Consider the following 19,916-nt stretch of genomic DNA (forward strand, 5'->3'; position numbering starts at 1 on the left):
ATTATTATTATTATTATTATTATTATTATTATTATTATTATTATTATTATTTCAGCAACCATGGTCATAGAGTGGAGAGGAGTAGCCATTAAACCATTCCAAATCTATGGCAAATAAAAAGAGCATAAGACATGCTAAACACTGCCAAGAAATAAGATTGCTATTGTGGCTTCCAGGGATAAGGAGTTCAACAGCCTGGAAAGGACCTGTTCCATGTTCCAGCCAATCACGTATTTGATGCCAGGAAAAGATTGCCAGGTGAAATAAGGGATAGAATTCCTGTCACTTCAACAGTTGCATAGAAGAGAAAATTTCAGCAATCCTATGCCAGGAGGAAGTGGCAGAAATTGGAAACATGATATGAAACCAGTATATGGAATTCTGGAAGATGTGGTGCAGAAAGGAACTTTTCTATGCTTTATGCAAAAGAGCAAATGACAGCAATGGACAAGCAAGGTGATTTGAGGAATGTAACTTTTTGTACAGTAATAATAATAATAATAATAATAATAATTTTTATTTATATCCCGCCTTTCCAATTGCATGATCAAGGCGGCTTACAAGACAAGAAACAATAAAATACAGATAAAGCATCACAATATAAAAAGTTTAAAAACATCATTACTAGGGGTAGGAACGGGAATCTATACAAATCACAATTCACTAGGGGCAAGAAAAAGACAATATATTGCACTAATCCGGGGTCGAAAAACAAGAACAAGGAGCAGAGAAAGAACACTATTACCTAGAGTGAAAAAGCCAGCTGGAATAGATGCGTTTTTAATTGTTTCTTAAAAGAAGCTAAAGATGCAGAGGAACGGAGCTCTATAGGGAGCTTATTCCACAATGAGGGGGCGGCGATAGTAAAAGCCCTCTGTGAGGTCCTCACCAAATGGGATTTAGGGACCTCTAACAAATTGGTCCCAGATGTTCTGAGTGTGCGGGGCGGATTGTATGGGGAGAGACGGTCCTCCAAGTACCCTGGGCCCAAGCCATTTAGGGCTTTATAGGTAAAAACCAACACCTTGTATTGAGCTCAGAAGCGAATGGGTAGCCAGTGGAGATCTTTTAAAATAGGTGTTATGTGGTCTGTCCTGGAACTACCAGCGACCAGTCTGGCTGCCATATTCTGCACCAATTGAAGCTTCCGGGTTTGGTACAAGGGTTGCCCCATATACAGCGCATTGCAGAAGTCCAATCGAGAGGTTACCAAAGCATGTACAACAATTTCAAGGTCCCGACGGCCCAAGTAGGGGCGCAGCTGGCGTATCAGCTGAAGCTGATAACAAGCACTCCTGACTATCGCGTCCACCTGGGATGTCAGATGAAGCGACGAATCAAGGAGTACTCTCAAGCTGCGCACCGAGTCCCTCAAGGGGAGCGTGACCCCATTCAGGACAGGCTGACAAATCTCACCACCCGGAACCGAGGGACCTATCACCAGTACTTCCGTTTTCCCTGGATTCACACTGAGTTTGTTCTCCCTCATCCAGACCATTACCGACGCCAAGCAGGCATCTAGAGGAGAGATGCCATCCTTAGTTACTGCATCAGTCGGAGACACAGAGAAAATTATTTGGGTGTCATCAGCATACTGATAACACCGCGCCCCGTGTCTCCGGATGATCTCTCCCAGCGGTTTCATGTAGATGTTAAAAAGCATAGGGGATAAAATCGCTCCCTGAGGGACACCGGATGTAAGTGCCCTCTTATCGGAGCGACACTCCCCCAGCTCCACCATCTGGAATCTACCCGAGAGGTAGGACCGGAACCACTGCAAAGCAGTGCCCCCGATACCCAACTCCCCCAGGTGTTCCAGAAGGATACCATGGTCGATGGTATCGAAAGCCGCCGAGATGTCCAAGAGCACTAACAGGGACACGCTTCCCCTGTCCATGCTCAGACGGAGGTCATCAACTAAGGCGACCATGGCAGTCTCAACTCCATAGCCCGCCCGGAAGCCAGTTTGAAATGGGTCCAGAAAATCGGTGTCATCCAAGATCGATTGAAGCTGGAAGGCGACTGCTCTCTCGATCACCTTCCCCAAAAAAGGTAGCAGCGAGATGGGCCAATAGTTGTTATGAATCAGGGGGTCTAAGGAGGGTTTCTTAAGCAAGGGTTTAACCACTGCCACTTTCGATTTATCATCTTCCCTTCTCCAATCTTTATTGGAACCTGTGATAGGTTCACCTTAGGGTTACCATAAGTTGGAAAGGGCTTGAAGGCACAGCACAGCTAAGGCTTTACAATAATATTTTCATGTGCCTTTTATTCTGTGTTGGAAAATTTATTAGTTGAATGCTTAAAAAGTTACTTTGCAATGCTGTGCAGACAGCTGAAATAGTACAATTAAACTTGTTTTACTGTTTTTCTATTGACCCTCCATCCATCTCAGCGTATCTCAACACCCTGAGGGACATCTTTTTCTTTTCACTTTAAAGGACTGAATTTTGATACTGTTAAAGCTGCATTTCATTTATATTTAATCCAGTATCTGAAGCATAAAGAAGTGTAAAAACATAGACAATCAACATGTCCCTATGATCCATATGAAATGGATGAAAGGATTGAAATGTGCATAAATGCAGCAGTATATCTTCAAACAAAGATTTCCCTAAAGCCTCTTGCTATGACTGCTTTCAAACTACTTTTCATTTTTAATTCTTTGGTTATGTTTATTTAAAGACATTTGACTCTGTTTTTTTCTTTCTTTCATATATATTCCAGTATCTTTATTTTACTGGAACATGTCCAGAAGCACCAAGTGAATATCAGAGCATGCCACAGATTCTGCACTGAAGTTGATATGCAGGGCAATAGGATATCTTGGTACTGTACTGGCTTTTTGGTAATACTGTGCCCTTCCTTCCCAAATTAGAAACTAGATGTAAATTGGGATGAAAGCATATATAAAAGCCAAGTGCCAGAAGACGGTCTGAACCCTTCAAAGCTAACATTCTGAGCTCTATTCTGGGGCCCTTTCACAATGCACAATTATAGTGCTATTATTCCAGTTTAACTGCCATGATTCCATCACTATAGGCAATTTATGGAAAGGCATAGAGAATTATCAACCAGAGTGTTCCAGTACTTCACTAAACTACAAATACCAGGATTCCATAGGATGAAAGCATGGCAATTAAAATGGAATAATAGCTATGTAGTGTGCATAGGCCCCCAAGTCACACATATAAAAAAAGTTATATTGTCTGGCTCATGAGGTAAAGCATTTTTAACAATAAATGACAATGCTTTAGCTTATATTATCATGTCAGCCATTACCTCATGATCCTTTTCTTCATTTCCCACTTACTGTATAACACAGGATCACTCCTAAATATCCAAAAGGCAGTGGAGTTCAAGGATATGTTGGCATAGTAATACTTGTTAGTTGGAGGATATACAGCTGTGGCTGTGATCCGTGTTGGTGTATAAAAATACACTGAAACTGGGTCTATACTGCAAAATTAATGCAATTTGGCACCGCTATGGTGCAATGCTATGGGATTCTAGGATTTGTAATTTTGTGAGATATTTAGCCTTCTGTGTCAGAGAGCTCTGATGCTGCAACAAAATATAAATCCTAGGATTCCATGGGATGAAGCCATGACAGTTAAAGTGGTGTCAAATTGCAATAATTCTGCAGTGTGGCAGCAGCCTTAGATGTGGCATATTCTGGAAATGAGATAAGAATAGATAAGGAGTGCATTGCTCAGCTGTTTTCCACTTACTGTTCTAGCGTGGTTAAATATTATATTTATAATGGACCCAGGTGTTAAGGTGGGAAATATTTTTTGTTTAAAAGCTGCTGTCCGTTACATAGTAGAAACATATTGAGTCCTGTGGAAGTAAATAGGATTTTAGTTTTTCTGTTGAAAGGTATGCAGCAGCAGCAGCAGCTACCACCACTGTCATACATTCACCCGCAAAACAATAGTGCCAAGATAACTGAAATCAATATTCAGTTATTCAGTGTTACACTGTTCTGTTGATTTCTTAAAGCTAGTAACAATAATACAGCAAATGAATGAGAAATACAAGGATTTATTGGCGGCTCTGGTTCAGAACTGAGGAAATTAAGCCTCGGTTCCTGGGAGCTATGAAGTAACAGGGCTTTTGAATAGTATTGATGTCTTGTTTTAAAATATAGCTTCTCTTTGATCACTCTTATTTACTCTCATTATTTAAAACCATGCTGTGCAGTGGTGAGTCCTGAAAGCAGTATTCCCCACAGGGAGAGCTGCTGCTGAGAAATCAAATCGGTTCCAACCCATTCCTTTTCCCCTCCTGTCCTTTAGGCTCCTCACAGAACCTCAAGTGACCTGCACAATTCTCTGGGAGGAACAGGAAATTTTTGAGCAATCGTTACCATAATTTGTTGCTGCTGCTGCTGTTCTGCCTCTTGCTTTGAGCTATTATAAATTACTCTGCTTTCCCATCAGTTTGATAACATGACTGGGGGGTAGTAACAAAAAAGGATAGCTGATACGATCTTGAAAGGGTAACACGGATTTGCTATAGGATTAGTTTTCTTTTCTTTCAGGTTTCCTCTGCACTGCAGAAATAATCCGGTTTGATACCACTTTAACTGCCGTGGCTTAATGCTCTGGAATTCTGGGAACTGCCATTGCCAGAATTCCAAAGATTAAGCCATGGCACTTAAAGTGGTGTCAAACCAGATTATCTCTCCAATGTGGATGCCACCTGAGTGGATGCTTTGCAATTCTGTGCCAGAATGCCAAGGCTTGTATTCCCTTTAATTTTCAGTGCATTGAAGGCATGTTGTCAAGGCAACCAGCTTGAATGTTGTCTTTCCAACAACAAACTGTGCCTCAGTCACGGCCCACCTTAAATCACTGTCATTCCTTAGTAATATGTTAGGTCAAATACTTCACCAGTATGCACAAAGGCACAGAGCTATCCTTCAGCCTTTATTGGCTAGCCTGTCATTGCAGAGCCCCTCTGGTGCTCAGGGGAAGAGATGTTATATTAAAGCATTTAAAGTTAAACTAATTCTACTACATTAAGCCCATTTGTGATGCCTTGAGGAAGCGCATACTCTTGATATTGAGCAGAGAGTGTTGTTTTTGTTGTTGTTTTTGCTACTGTTGCTCTTCCAATACATTTTTAGAGGTATGACAAGAGACCATGGTTTCTTGGTGGAGTTCATACGTCATCACAACTGTACATACAGCAAAAGGAATCTGCTCAGAGGAGGCTTTGACTGCAAGGAAACCCAGGGGCTCAAGAGACAGGTGGCGCTGTGCCGCCCATTTTCCCCCTTCGTCGGTGCCGCAGCATCTGCACCGCACAGCACTGACGCTCTGCCAAAAAGAAGCTGCCTAGAGCGGCTTCTTTTTTTGCAGCATTGCAAACAGGAAAGGGCACTGCCATGACTTTACTTCCTGTCTGCAACATCTAGACGCTGCGCCATCATGGCAGCCTCCGGTTCACATGTGAATTTGTGGAGAAACACTATTTCCTGTAACGTAATCTTTTCATGCACTATCTGAATAAAAATCGGTCACATAGCTCAGAATTTTAGGGCTGATTCATGCCTCACTTTGGAATCGAGGCACCCCATAAACTCCAACTGTGTTCATTTGGCAGGAACAATTACATAATTTGCTGTCATCCCACTTTTTCAACTGCTTTTAAAATTTCCCAGCTTATCTTTCCTTCTCCCAATTTCACCATTTGTCCTCAGCTTACTTCAGTAGGTATAAACTTAGTTCAAATCAAAATGTATTTTGAACTCAAGAAGGAAGAGAGGAGAAGTTGCGGCTAAATTTTATTTAGTTTTTTATTTAATTCAAATCCTCTTTTTTGCCTTGCACAGGATCCAAGGTTCCCTAGTAGGCCCAGGCAAAAACAAGCCTCTTCTAGCTTGTGTGTTCTTCCTCATTAATAAGTTTTGTTGCCATCTTGACCACACAGTGATGTTGCTTGGCCACACATATCACAGTTTTCATCTGTGAAATGCTGGCGGGTATGGGCACCCTATAATAAGCCCATCAGGGCCTACAGTGTTCAAGTGCCTTTAGCTCTTCAGATATTGATGACTAACATTGATATCTCCACCACTAGCTTGGCTGCCTAGAGAATTTGAGCTCAGCAACATCTTGAAGGCCACAGCTTTACTTCTTTTTAATAAAAAGGACTGAAAATTATGAAGGGGAAACATAGAATTCAGGTTATGCATGATAATACAACAGTACTGTGAGCAAAATAAAAATACAATGAAAGCTTTGTTCCCTTGATTAAGCTGCCATGTTTTTATTTGTGTTTTGAGTTCATGGAAGCTGTAGCTTCATTGTAAAGCTTTATTTTTCCCATACAGAGTTCCCTTTCTCATTAATAACAAAACCAAACTGAAATGTTGCTTATTGAGTGAGTTCTGTGCCTTTTCCACTAGTACTTAACTGTAGATGCAGTGAGCTGACCTCCTCATTGCCATTTTTAACCTCTGAAGAAAATGTTATGAGATCCCAAATACCCTAAATCCAGAGCCAAATTGCAATTTGCAAATTGTAAAAAAACCATGCAAGAATGAGACACTGTGAGTAGTTAACCTTGAAAAGTTGCTTTTTAAAGAATCATTACGCTTGAAATTGGTGTTTTTTTTCTTTTCAGTGACCTATTACTATATGCAATAAACAGCCATATTAGTCTGTTTAGCATTAAAAAAAAAGGGGGGGGGGTCCAGTAACACCTTTGAGACTACTGGCAGGAAGAAAGTTTAGCATACACTTTTATTGACATTACGTACAGATGAAATAGACTGTGTCCACAAAAGCTTGTGTCGGAAATCTCTTCATCTCTGTTAGTTTTTAAGCTGCCAATGAATTCCTTTATGCCTTTTTATGACTCATTGCTGTTACTCATGAGTCAAACCCACCTGTCCCTGTTACTTGTTAAATTGTTTTAATGTGCCATTTCAAGTCACTTCCAACTTATGGCAGCCCAAAGGCAAACCTATCACAGGGTTTTCTTGGCAGGATTTGTTCAGAGGAGTTTTGGTCTTCTTCTGAGACTGAGGGTGCGAGACTTGCTGAGGTCACCCACTGGGTTTCCATGAGTGAGCGAGATTCTAACCCTGCTCTCCCAACACTTAGCCCAGTATATCATGTTGGGCTCCTGCTAAAAATTTTTTAAAAATGACTCAAAAATTTTGGGGAGAATCCCCTCAAAATAGCTCCTGAATAATTTTCTTCTAGTCACAGCTACAGATTTCCAAAGGTAGAGATTAAAGCTGGTGATGATTCTGATAGCTCTGGAGGTTAATTATGCTTCTCTATGGGGATGAGGTAGAATGATATGAGAGTTCAGTCCACCTCCTTGCATGTTTCCATGCTGCTGCTGGCTTCAGGGAATATTCTGAGCATGTGCTCATTATGTTCTGAGCATGGCCCACAGCACAATGAGGAGGAAATGAGAACTCAGCCAACTGGCTGGCTAGGAAAGGCTGTCAATATACTGTTTACTCAAAAAGAGGTATAATCACTGGGTATCTCTTTAGTGCTGGGCAAATAAGGCAATCTAAGAACAATCAGGCTCAGAGGCCTAAATTTCCTAAAGGCTGTCTGATCGTGAAAGCTAAGTAGGGTCAACCATGGTTAGCACTTAAATAGGAGACCATCAACGAATACCCAGTGCTGTAGGCTATATTTCAGAGGAAGAAACTGGCACATCCACTTCTAAATATTCTAAGAAAGTCCTAAGAAATTCATCAGGTTGCCATAAGTCAACAGGCAACTCGAAGGTACATATGTGTGCATGTGCCTTCAAGTCACCTGTCAACTTATGCCGACCCCATGGCCTAAATACTCTAAAGGCACCAGATCTTGTCTAATCTTGGAAGTATTTGAATGGGAGACTAACAATTAATGTCAAGTGCTGTGAGCTGTATTTCAGAGGAAGGAATTAGCAAAACTATCTCTGAGTATTCGTTGCCCAAAAACCCTTTTGAAAAATTAATGAGGTTGTCTTAAGTCAACAGTTGACTTGAAGGCATATGCACCAACATGTATTTTCAAACTGCATGTCAACATATGTTGTTGCTGTTGTTAGCTGCCCTTGAATCAACTTTGTCTCATGGAGACCCTATGTATCTCCAAGCCCCCCGTCCTCCACTGCTCTGCTTAGGTCCTGTAGATTCAGGCCCATGACATCCCTAATTGGGTCTAGCATGACAACCACATATAGATTGACACACAGTGACAATCAGGACTGTCAAGGAAAAAGCCACATGGGTTATACAGTAAGAGAAATAAAACTTGTATGTGAGAGTCAGAGTGACTCAGCAGAAGCCAATTGAGAACCACACAGGTGTGAATGGTAAGACAATTAACAGGTCCAGAGTGCCAAGGACAAGAAATGCATAGTGGATAATTGGACACACCTGACAATTGTTAAGTGGTCAAGGCTGAGATGATGAAATCATTAATTGTGGGATGAACAAGGAGAACCAATGGGAATGATGTACACGCCTACTGGGTGGAAACAGACCACAGTAGGTGGTACCATGATTTGGCTATAATAATGACTATAGATCCCAGTGCATTTTGTGGGTTGTAGTTGTGGATAGTAGTAGTGGATTGGAGAGTGAGGAGTTGAGTATTGTTTGGAGCTGTATATAGTAGAATAAAGTAGATCTTTTATATAAGACTACTGAGTTGTCTGGTGTCTTGGGTGAAGCTACAAGAACCAGCAGGACCCTGGTGAAGAAGGGTGAAGGCTTCTGTGGAAGCAAGAGTGAGAAGGCTTGGAGAGTTCAGCCTGTTCTCTGCAACTCTTGCAAAGATATAACAACTGGCCAAAACTGGTCAGCGTGGTGCACAACCAGGTGGTGAGTTCCAGGCCAGGTGAAGAGCCACAACTCCCATCATCCCTGACACGTATGTGTTGGGACGTGGTCAGTGTATGGTGTGGTGATGTGTGTCTTCAAGTCATTTCCCTACTTATGGCAACTCTATGTTGAGACTATCATGGGGTTTTCTTGGCAAGATTTGCCCTGAGGCTGAGAGCATGTGACTTGCCCAAAGTCATCCAGTGGGTTTCATGGCTGAGTGGGAATTGAACGCTGGACACTAGTGTCATAGTCCTGTGCTCAAACTGCTACACAGGTTATTTACATGTAGATATGTAAATTGCTTGGATTGCCTCAATGCACAAACTATGCTGCCACATTTGCAGGAAGGCCCAAGTTTCTACCCTTCAAATATGACCCTAAGTTTGTTCTTAAATGCCAAGCCTCAACGTTCCCCAGCTGTAAAATAGGGCCAGCATCCTTTGAATGGTAGAAATGCTATGCAGTTCGTATATGTGTATTTTATGGGTTTTTGCTTGCTGCGAAAAGTGGAGCCATCTGCCAACATGCCTTTTTTTGGTCCTATTTTCTATGTGTGACTATGGATGAATTAATTTTTAGTCCTTGTCAGTATTACATGTGTTCTGTCATAAACCTCTCCCCTATTATTTTCTGCAATTTTTTCTTGGATCACATGAAAATTCTGTTTAAAATTTATACATTCTTATGCATTTATCCTAAAATGCACATTTTAATACTCATTTCACCCCCAACACACACATGTTTAGTAGATATTTGCATGGAAAAATTCAGAGAATAACTGTCCTCTGAATATTACACTATTTGGAAAGTGTAAATTAGGTTGGTTTGATTTAAAATGCAGACCATACAAAATTCACCTGCATCCAAAGTTAGGGTACCCTTGAGTATGGAGTGTGTACGTCTCTCATCATTTAGCAGGCCATGTTAGGCTGTCAGACTCTCCCCTCACCCTACATGAAGGTATGCTCTTCTTTTCATGTGTGGAATCTTAGCAGGTATGAGGCTTGGAGGTTAATTATAGCTGTTAGTTCAGATGTCAAAAATGTGATAAGTAAGTGGAAACAGGCTTCAGTTTCTACATTTTTGACCATATGGCTCTGAAAGATGATCACATGCTGGGGAGAATGAATCTTGCTCATCTCCACAGCAGAGGTTCAGCACTGGTAGATGAATGCTGTCAATTTACTTGTGCCTGTTTAGCTGTTTACAGTTTATGGGAAGATGAACATGGGTGCTGCCATTTTGACGTGATGGACACACCACAACCAAACAGCGTGGCATGGGCGTCACATCATAGCGCTGCTGTAGGGCACCTGTGGTGCCTTTTCAGTGGGGCCAAAACGAGATCCGTTTCGGAGCTCCTTCTGCCATGTGTATTGTTGGCACGACCTTTAAACGGCCACACCAGCAATACAGCGATACAGAGAGAAAGGGGCCAAGCAGCCCCTTTCTCCCTTTTCCCACCACTGTCAGGGTTTCCTTGGGGCGTGAAGCCCCAAGGACACCCCTTTCCAGGCCGCGGGGAAGCAGTGTTTTGCCGCTTCCCTGAGGCCTGGAAAAGCGGCGGATCAGGGCCTCTGGGCTGCCACTGTGGCAGCTCAGGCCCAAGCCGTCGGGGAAAGGGGCGAGTCTGTACCCCGCCTATAATCACAATATTTTTCATGAAATGATGCTTTTCAACGGCTACTTTGGGATGAGTCACACAAGTCTTATATTTGCTAGAGTCAAACACTAGTGCTTACCATAAAATTTTTCATTCTCTGTAATTCTTACACAACAGCCTTGCAAAGTGGATTTGAATTGTCATAATCCTTCAAAATAATGGCTGAGAGATGGCAACTCTATTGCACTTAGAATCCAAACATGAACCACCATGGTTAGAGAAAGTTGTTTAGAAATTCGTGTAGTGCACTCCTCTTTGTGCCTTTTCTCCTCTTTGTGCCTTTTCTTTCTATGATTCTGAATGCCTGAACAGAAACTAACAATCCTTTATTTAAGGCCACCCATTGAATTCATAGATAAGAAGAAGCTATGGAAACCTTAGTTTTATGCTGTAGGGCTCGTTTACACTGGCTAGAATGCTCTTGGCTACTCCTGGAGTATTCTGGTCCCATACCCACTTCAGATTCCTTTTGCTGCCTCTATAGAAACACCAGAAAACTGTCTACGCCCAGGTCCCCACTGTATTGTCTGGCATCACTGCTGCTGATGTTAGTCTCTCCCTCTAAGGTCACAACAAGTCAACCAGCCATGCGATTGACTCTAGGCACCTCGTTGTGACCTCAAAGGCAGTTACACAGCAGGGATGCATGTGAAGACAGCTGCCTATCTTTGCTATAGAGTGCTTCAGGTTTTCCTGCAAAATCCAGAAAAAAAAACCAGTTTAAGGGAGGGCTCAGGCAAATTTGGTGCCCAGCTCACCTTATGTCATGAAGATAATCCAAACTCAATTTGGGGGTTTTGCTCAACCTTACAAATTTGAGGAAATTTGGGGGAGTGCCTTATGTTTACCTTCCCAGGACTGTCTGAGGATGAAATCTGAATCATCGGATTTACCTCAGGGTTCAGTGTTTGTGCCCAAAGGGAAGGCTGAAGAGGAAGTCTAGGATTGACATCTGGCCTTCAGCTGGACCTGCACCAGGCTTTCACTTTAATCATTCTCTCACAGTTTGACATTTAAGGTTTAAGTTTAAGTGCTTACCTTAAATACGATATAGGTCAACAAAATGGCCCTTTATTCATCCAATTTACATGTCTGGTCTTTTTATTTCATGGTGGGGTGTCAAAAAAATTGGACTTTTGATAAAATGTTGCAGTATGGAATGCTCATCTTAACTCTTCCATTCAGTCAGCCATGTTCTCTTTTTTGTTACTTCTTTCTGTCCCCTTACTTTCTTACCCCCCCCCCAAACAATGTACACATTTAGTGAACATACCAGGGCCACTGAGTATGTTCAGCTTCAGTGGCCTGGCCTGGCCTGGCCTGGCTCACACAGGCCTTTTAAGGCCTTCCAAGGATATCTTGTAGTTTCAAGACCAGCAAAAGGGCCCAAGCTCGACTCAGGCTTGCATCCTTCCGAGGTCACTAAAATGAGTACCCAGACTGTTGGGGGCAAATTAGCTTACTTGCTGTTCACTGCTATGATCTTTGGAATAGCGGTATATAAATAAAACAAATTATTATTATTATTATTATTATTATTATTATTATTATTATTAATACTTGGAGACAGTGGATTATTATTAGTATATATGACCTTGTATTAGATCATGTTTTATTTTGTTTATTGTTGTTGTCATTCTGTACTGCATTAATTATCCTTTATTTTATACTTAGTATTTTTTTCAGTTTTAAATAAGGAGAAGAGGTCTAGGTCTGGAATAAGAATCATGCAGACCTTAAATTTTGTTGGAAAACAAGTCCCAGCATACCTAGCCAGCATAGCCAGTGAAGAGTGCTGGGAGCTGCACTTCAACAACCTCTGGAGGGCCACATGGCCTAGATATAGTCTAGTGAGACACACACTTTAATGTCATTCCAAGCACGAATGATTTTGTTTTTAACACACAAGCTACAGGGAATAAATGCAAGAACTACTTCTGTACATAGTCCTCGACTACCCTCTAGTGTCTAATACCTGAACTTCCAATATTGGCATTTCAGTACAGTACTATACTTTGTTAAAATTAGAAAAAGCATGGTTTTCCAACCAATTATGGATCCATCTGACAACATTCCCATTTATTCCACATTATGGGACATTATCAAAGGTTTTGCTGAAATCCAGATAAATGACATCCACTGTATTCCCATCATCTGCTAAACTAGTGATCTGATTTTTAAAAAGATATCAGATTAATTTGGAAGGATTGACAAACCCATGCTGCCTCCTACTGATCACTGCACTTGCAGAAAGAGCCCTGTATAATCCATTCTAACATTTTTCTGGGTATTGAGATCAGGCAGTTTCTGGATCTTATGTATGTATTATGTATGTTAGTCGCCTTGGGTCCCACTTTGGGAGAAAGGCAGGATTAAAATTAATTAAATAAAATCTTCTTTTTTGAAGAGAAGGACTATGTTTGTCCTTCTCCAGTCCTCTGGTACCATACCTGTTCTCCAAAATTTCTCAAAAATGATGGCAAATAGTTCAGAGAGTGCATCAGCAAATTCATTCAGTATTCTGGGCTGCAGTTCATCTGGTCCTGCAGATCTGAATTCATTTAGACTAGCGAGGTGATTCCTAACTCCCTATCAGTTCTGATTTCTTGCTCTGGTCTCTACTGCTCAATAGAAATACAGTTCCTTTTGGGAGAAAACTGAAACAAAATAGGTATGGAGTAATACTACCGTATATACTTGTCTATAAGTAAAAAAATTTAAGCCCAAAACTGGACTGCAAAATCCTAGGTAGATGTATATACGGATCATACCTCTCTGTGAGCCTTGGGAAAGCTCTGGAGAAGGGAGGGAGGAGAGAAATCAGAGGTTTGAGTCCCTCTTTTTGCACGCCATAAGCCTTGGGGAAAGTTGTGGGGAAGGGAGGGAAATTGGAGGTCTGTGCCCCCCCCCTTTTTTGCAAGCCATCAGAATGCCTTTAAATAACATTCAAAAATATTAACAAGCTCAGAATGCAAGAATCCTATGCCCATACATTTTATTTTCCCCTGTTAATGCAGAACTTTGCAAAAAAAAATTTAAACTGTTGAAGTGGTTATTTCAAACTTTCTTCCTGTCTTCTGAGATGTTATTATTTCTTTAACAGTTGTGTATCATCTGAAATTTTGATCTGATCTGATCATCTAATTATTGATAGAAATTTCAAAGAATATCAGGGTGAGGGCAGAACCTATGATATTCCACTCAAAAGCTCTTTTGTTCGATGAAGAACCTTTGAGGAGCGAGTGCTGTTACAGTCCAGGCATCTGTCAACAAGCCTACATCTAAACATTTTGCTCAATATTTTCTTCTCCTTTTCTATGGTTTCTGGATCTTTGCATAGCTGCTGACCTCTGCTGTTTTGTGCTTTGATTTTATTATGTGGCTGTGTTGAATCACATTAGATTTTATGTTATATTTTATTGCTATATTTTTGTACCTTATGGTTTTTTCTTTTGTGAGTCTCTTAAGGCTTTTAGTTTTACTACATCAAACAAACTACGTCAGATGATAGTGTCATTTTAATTCATGGCTACCATCCTGGTAGTGACATACGTCATGCATGTGTCCTTTTCTGAATGGAACCCAAGAAGCTGTTTTCTAGCTTCTTACATGATCCCACTAACCTCCCTCTCCTGCAATAACCAAACTCCATGGGGAAGTCATATGAAAGAGGAAAGAGTGGCCTCTCCCAGGCTCTGAGCTCTCTTCCCAGGGAAGTTAGACAAGTGCCATTTCCACTTCCTTTTTGCAGACAAGCAAAGGCTTTTCTATTCCAACAGACATTTGAGGAGTGCTAATATAAGGTCCATCTTACACAATGCACAATGCACAATACACTTGTGTATTGTGTAATTACTGTGCTGGTGTGTATGCATGTTTCAATGATATATATTTTAAACAGGTTTTCATTTTTTCTACCTTTAATTGTGTTTTTGCATTCTGTGGATTTTTAACCATGTTTTTAAATTACTGTAAGCCACTTTGAGTCCCAATCTGGTAAAAAGGCAGGACAGAAATAATAATAGCAACAATAATAGTGGAGATGGCCTCTTGTCCTCATTGCAATTTTCAGGGGGAAAGTAGGCCAATGAGCACTGATATTGTTACTCTACTTCTCTCTCACACATCCAAATTGCAAGGGGACAAGAGGCAGTCACAGTTACTTCCCTTTCTTCCTCACCTCCACAGCCATTGAATGGTACAAAAAATTGCTCTGGAATATGAGAAGGCACAGAGATATGTGTGGGACATCTAGAAGATTATCACATGGGAGGCAAAGCGTCCTTTTCCTGTTGTTAAACTGTGTTAATCATGTGATTGGGAGGGAAATTATCACATCTCCGTACACTTATCCCATTCTTCTCTGTGTGTGAACAGTAATGGATGTGTAATTTGGTATTTGATGGGTCCATTACTGTTTACAGATGGGAGAATGGGATAAGCATGCAGGGGTAGGACAATCCTCCCTCCGATCGTGCGATTAAGACAGTTTAAGGACAGGAGAAGGACGCTTGCCTCCTCCATGTGATAATCTCCCTAGACTCTACTCTGTGCCATTTAGGATCTCTGCAATTATTGTAACTACCGTAGAAAAACAACATATGCAACTTTATAAAACATGATAAAGGAAATAAAAATAGTCTTTATTATATATGTAGCCTTCACAAGATGTCTTAAAAAGTTAAGATGAACACTGTGCCAGTTCTGTACAAATTTCTTACCAAGTAGGAAGCAGTTTCACTGAAATGCAAAACAAAGCTTAAAAACATTCATTTGTTTCCTACTTGTCATGTTTTACCTAGAGGCTGCTGTTTATTTCTGACATGGTGTTACCACCTATTTGGAATTGCATAAGAAGAAATAGCAGAAACTGAATGTTGCTTCAAACCAGTAATTTCACCATGCACTATGAAAAGTATCCAGAAGGTGGAAGTGTGGCATTACTTTTTTTCAATAGCTCAGCTATTTTAATGAGATACAAATTAATATTCCAAAATTCAGGCTTTTCAACAGTGCAGATTATTAATCTTTTTACAGAAAAAGACAAGAAATATGATTACATAAGGACATCTGATCTGAAATAAAAGCTTTTCTATTAATTATGCTGGTCAATTGCTGGATTAATTCAACACCTTGTATGGCACTAAGGGCTAAACTAGATGTGACATTAATAGAACAAACAAACCTTGCATACATGTAAATCCGATTTAGGTGTTTATAAGTGTAACAGAGCCACCAGTGCTACCATGTTCCCTCTGTCCTTCCCATGGTGATGGGGAAGGTCTAAGTCTGCAATCACACTTGATTGAATTTTATTGGAGTGCTCCATATGATTAGCAAACTTGATGGTGCAGACCATCAAATAAATTATGTAAACCACATTAAGTGAATATGTAGTTTCTCTTGAGAATTTCCCCAGGAACATGGGAGAGGTATGGGTGGAGGGAGAGCATTGTGGTGTAGTGGTTTGAGCATTGGATTACAACTCTGGAGACCACACTTAAGGGTTTTTTAAAATGCCTGGATATAAAAATAAAAAATTCTGAGCCAAGGAATTTGTTGTTTCACACCTTGTTGTCCCAAGCTTTCAATTCAGCAGTGCAATTTAGAAGTCATTTTGTCGTTACTATGAGGGACAGAATGGGAGTGAGAAATTGTTGCTGATCTGTCACATATCACGTAGGAATCTACCAGTAGATCCCAATCTAGGTTCTGTCTACTCTTGTTGTCTCCAGCAAGCACTATCCCTATTTTAAAAATGGTATTAAAATGATTAGGAACAAGTTGCCCTATTTCAGTAGTTCCTATGAATGGAAATCATATCAATTGTACAGTACTAGACATGTAATTATACTGAAATACATTAATTAAAGGCACTGTGCATATTGTTGGACTGCTGATAGAAGTTCTGTTACATTTCAAAACCCTTGTTTAACTAGACATGGCACATTCATAATCATAATGTGTATTTTTCTTTTGACCTTGATAAAACTTAATTATTTTGAAGACTCTGTAGTAGGTTTTCTTAATTCTTTAATAAGATTTCACAGGGGTCTCTGTTATGGTGGTATCTGTTTATTTTGCAAGCTCCCTGTTTGTCCATAAAGCTGTACTCTGATTTTAACCTTCTCCTCTTACACGCTTTCGCTGGCCTACTGTTATATTTTACTATATCTTCTCCCGGCTAAACACACCCAGTTCCCTAAGCTATTCCTCATATGGTGTAGCTTCCAGACCTTTCGCCATTTTGGTCACCCTCTTCTGTGACCTAGTTGGGGCTTTTGTGCCTCATCTAGAGTAAAACAGATATGACTGCAAATTATTTCTGTATTTCGATGGATTCTTTGGTCCTGTGATTGAGGAGTTATTTTTAAAATACAGCAGGACAGCGCTCAGTTATTTATGATGAATGGCTTCCAGTTTAAAGTCCAATTCAAATATGAAAACTCATGAATTGTCTTTTATTTTATTTTTATTTTCAGGCTAAGGGTTGTGGGGGAAGAAGACTTGGGAAGCATTTATTGATGATGTGTTTATTCCATGATGTCCCACAAAGGATTTGAGCAGAGTAGCCAATAGGTTTTATACAGAAATCAGTGATCTAAAACAAAGGCAGGAATCGTATGGCTCACCAGATGCTGTTGGACTACAGCCAGCATTGGCCAGCACATCTGGAGGGCACTGGGCTGGGAAGGCTGCTCCAAGCCATTGCCATGACAAGGCCTGTGAATATACCTGTTAGAATGTGCACTACTGACAATGTCTTCATGTTTGCTGACAAAAACTATAGCTATCTCTGTAAAAAGTCATATTTATAGTTTTAACTTCCCTCATAGCAAATATTATATTTCTGTAATGAACTGAAGTTGGACACAGTTCACAAGTAAAAATGAGGACATTTGTCCAGCATACTGGAATATTAAAGAAAAGCTGAATAATCAGTATTTTGGAAAACGGGACCGATACTATTCTGTATTAAGAATGTAAGATTTCAGCTGCCTTTACTACAATATTTGTTTGGGTTTGGGGGGAAGCCAGGTTGAATGACTTGTTCCTGAGATCTTGCAAACCCAATTGTTTTTCTCTCATTTGCAGTGGGAAAAACTACAGATGACAACAAGTGAGAGAAGAAAGATAGTTTGCTCAGTCACATTTCACATTATTGCTATTACCTGTGTAGTTTGGTCATTATATGTATTAATAGATCGGACTGCTGAGGAAATTAAGCAAGGCAATGACAATGGTGAGTACTTTTATCATTTCGTTCTTTGTCACTATTAGTGCATCTTTAGAAACTGATACAAAGTACTGGAGGAAAGGAGATACTGTCTAGTAAGTAGAAAGAATTTAACACAGCGGTTTGAGTGGGAGGCTTCATCTTGTTTTTTTTCTTATAAAGACAGTACCTATTCCATGATAATTACTAATTCTGAGCAACACACACATCTCCAGTATGTCAGTGAGACTTGTGATACAGGCTATCCATTTGTGTGCCCCGTATACATGGCATATTCCTTCCACAAATCCAGAATTTTGAGAATCTCGGCTTTAACTTTCATGAAGGCAGATTTCTAGCCTTTAACTCTGCAAACAACCAGTCTGGAAATGTGTGAGCAATGGCTACTGGAAGTACAGAAGGTTCTGAAGGTGGGATTTTTGAGGGGACAGAGTTTGCTCCCCAGAACTGGCAGCAACAAACATTTGGGAAATAAAAGAACACAGCTCACTTAATCTGTGTAATTCATCATAATCGATACTCTTCTGGAGAGTTTAAATACATTGTTTGCTCAGAAAAAGCTAGTATCTATGTCTCCTAACATTCAAAGGATAGAAAGTCAAGGTTATGCCTGTCAGTGCTACTGAAACTGGTGGCCACTGGACTATTGGAAGACTGTGAGATGTTGGCCATTCTGTGGATCGTTTCCATGAAACAAAGATTTAGTAGTCAACAGGCACATTAGAAAAAAGTTGCAGATTAGCACATTGTTTAGCCTGAGAAACCTTGTGGTCTAGGAAATTGCTCACGTTATTAATTAGTCAGCACACTCCTACATATATCTACAGAGCGGCCACATCCTATGCAACAGAAGAGGCAATGATGCATGTGCCACACCGCATGCACGAGTCCAATTGTTTTCAATGGGGCTCAAGCATACATGGTATTTGCCTTATCGGGGGGGGGGGGGGGGCTGGGATGGATCCCCCGCATAAGGCAAGGGCACACTGTACTAAGAATTAAGCCCCACCAAGTTTACTAGGGGCCCCTGCTTCATATAGGACTGTGGCCCTTAAATGGAAGATTGCTGTGCCCAAGACTGTCCCAAAATGCATAATTTTCAGTTATACTTTTCCCACCCTTAAAAATGTGTATATGCCTACTGTTTAAATTTATAACAGTTTCTTACAGCCCATACAGGTGTACCTCAGTTAACAAAATAGACATGTTCCTGGGCATGAATTCTTAAAACAGAAAACTTTGTACCAGTGTTAGAAATAACAAAGACAGGATTAGGTTCCAGGGATTTATTTACTGATTCATTCTGTGGCCTCCACTTTTATTATGATTTCCATTTTTGAGGCCAGATACACAGATCTGTGCTTCCATAACATGATGGGGAAGTTGAGGAGATAGGCTTATCTATTTTAATTTACTGTTCACACATGCAGAGTAAGGGATTGTGGAGGCAGCTACTGTTTATCTTGCCTATTGTGGGCAGGCACTCAAAGTTACATTAGGAGTCTCATCATTTCCTATATAAAAATGTATCAGCCATATTGAGGAGATCTCCAAACAAATGGACTGCTGCATTCAGAGGCCTGAGTCATGTTTGCAAGGTGGAAGGAGCAGTGTTCCCTCTGTAGCTGTGTTTGATTGTTTTGGTAAATCTCTCTTGTCTGTCCCCCAGCTGATTTAAATAGGAGAAAATTAATTTTGCACTTAACTTCAGTAGCAGAACAGCATTCATAATTCATATTTTAGAGGAAATAAGTCTTTCCCAGTAAAGCACAGCAAATTCAATAAATCTTCTTTGTAAAAAGGGTTTTGTTCACCTTCAATATCTGAAAATGTGCAATTAAAAAAAAACTGATTTGAGATCCATTGACATCAATGGGGCCAAAGGTCAGTTCCAAGCTAGTGAAGCAGACATAGGCAGGGCCACTACAAACAATTTCTCTGTATTAATATATGATGCAGCCACACTACCTATCCCTATTATCATTGGTCCAAACCCTTTCAATTAATCATCAGTTAAAGTAAGCTACCTATATAAGCCATTTGTTCTAAATGGACAAATAATTTCTGGGAATCACCCTATTTCTAAAGTAATAATGAGATTCAGGAAGCTATGCAGTTTCATGCAGTGTGTCAGAAGCAAAGCAGAGCTCTTAAAATAATTTCAA

The 19,916-nt window shown here is 40.4% G+C and overlaps 1 protein-coding gene across 2 annotated transcripts in view; it reads left to right on the top strand.

Annotated features, from left to right (window-relative positions):
- The window catches only part of MARCHF1 (membrane associated ring-CH-type finger 1), a 163,030-nt gene that overhangs the window by 138,730 nt on the left and 4,384 nt on the right, over window positions 1–19,916 (top strand). For both annotated transcript variants that reach the window (XM_042470179.1, XM_042470178.1), the window contains one exon: window positions 17,610–17,757. In XM_042470179.1, coding sequence (XP_042326113.1) covers window positions 17,610–17,757 — 148 coding nt within the window. The remainder of the gene's footprint in view (window positions 1–17,609; window positions 17,758–19,916) is intronic.

Source organism: Sceloporus undulatus, chromosome 5, assembly GCF_019175285.1.
Source record: "Sceloporus undulatus isolate JIND9_A2432 ecotype Alabama chromosome 5, SceUnd_v1.1, whole genome shotgun sequence".
Lineage (NCBI taxonomy): Eukaryota > Metazoa > Chordata > Lepidosauria > Squamata > Phrynosomatidae > Sceloporus > Sceloporus undulatus.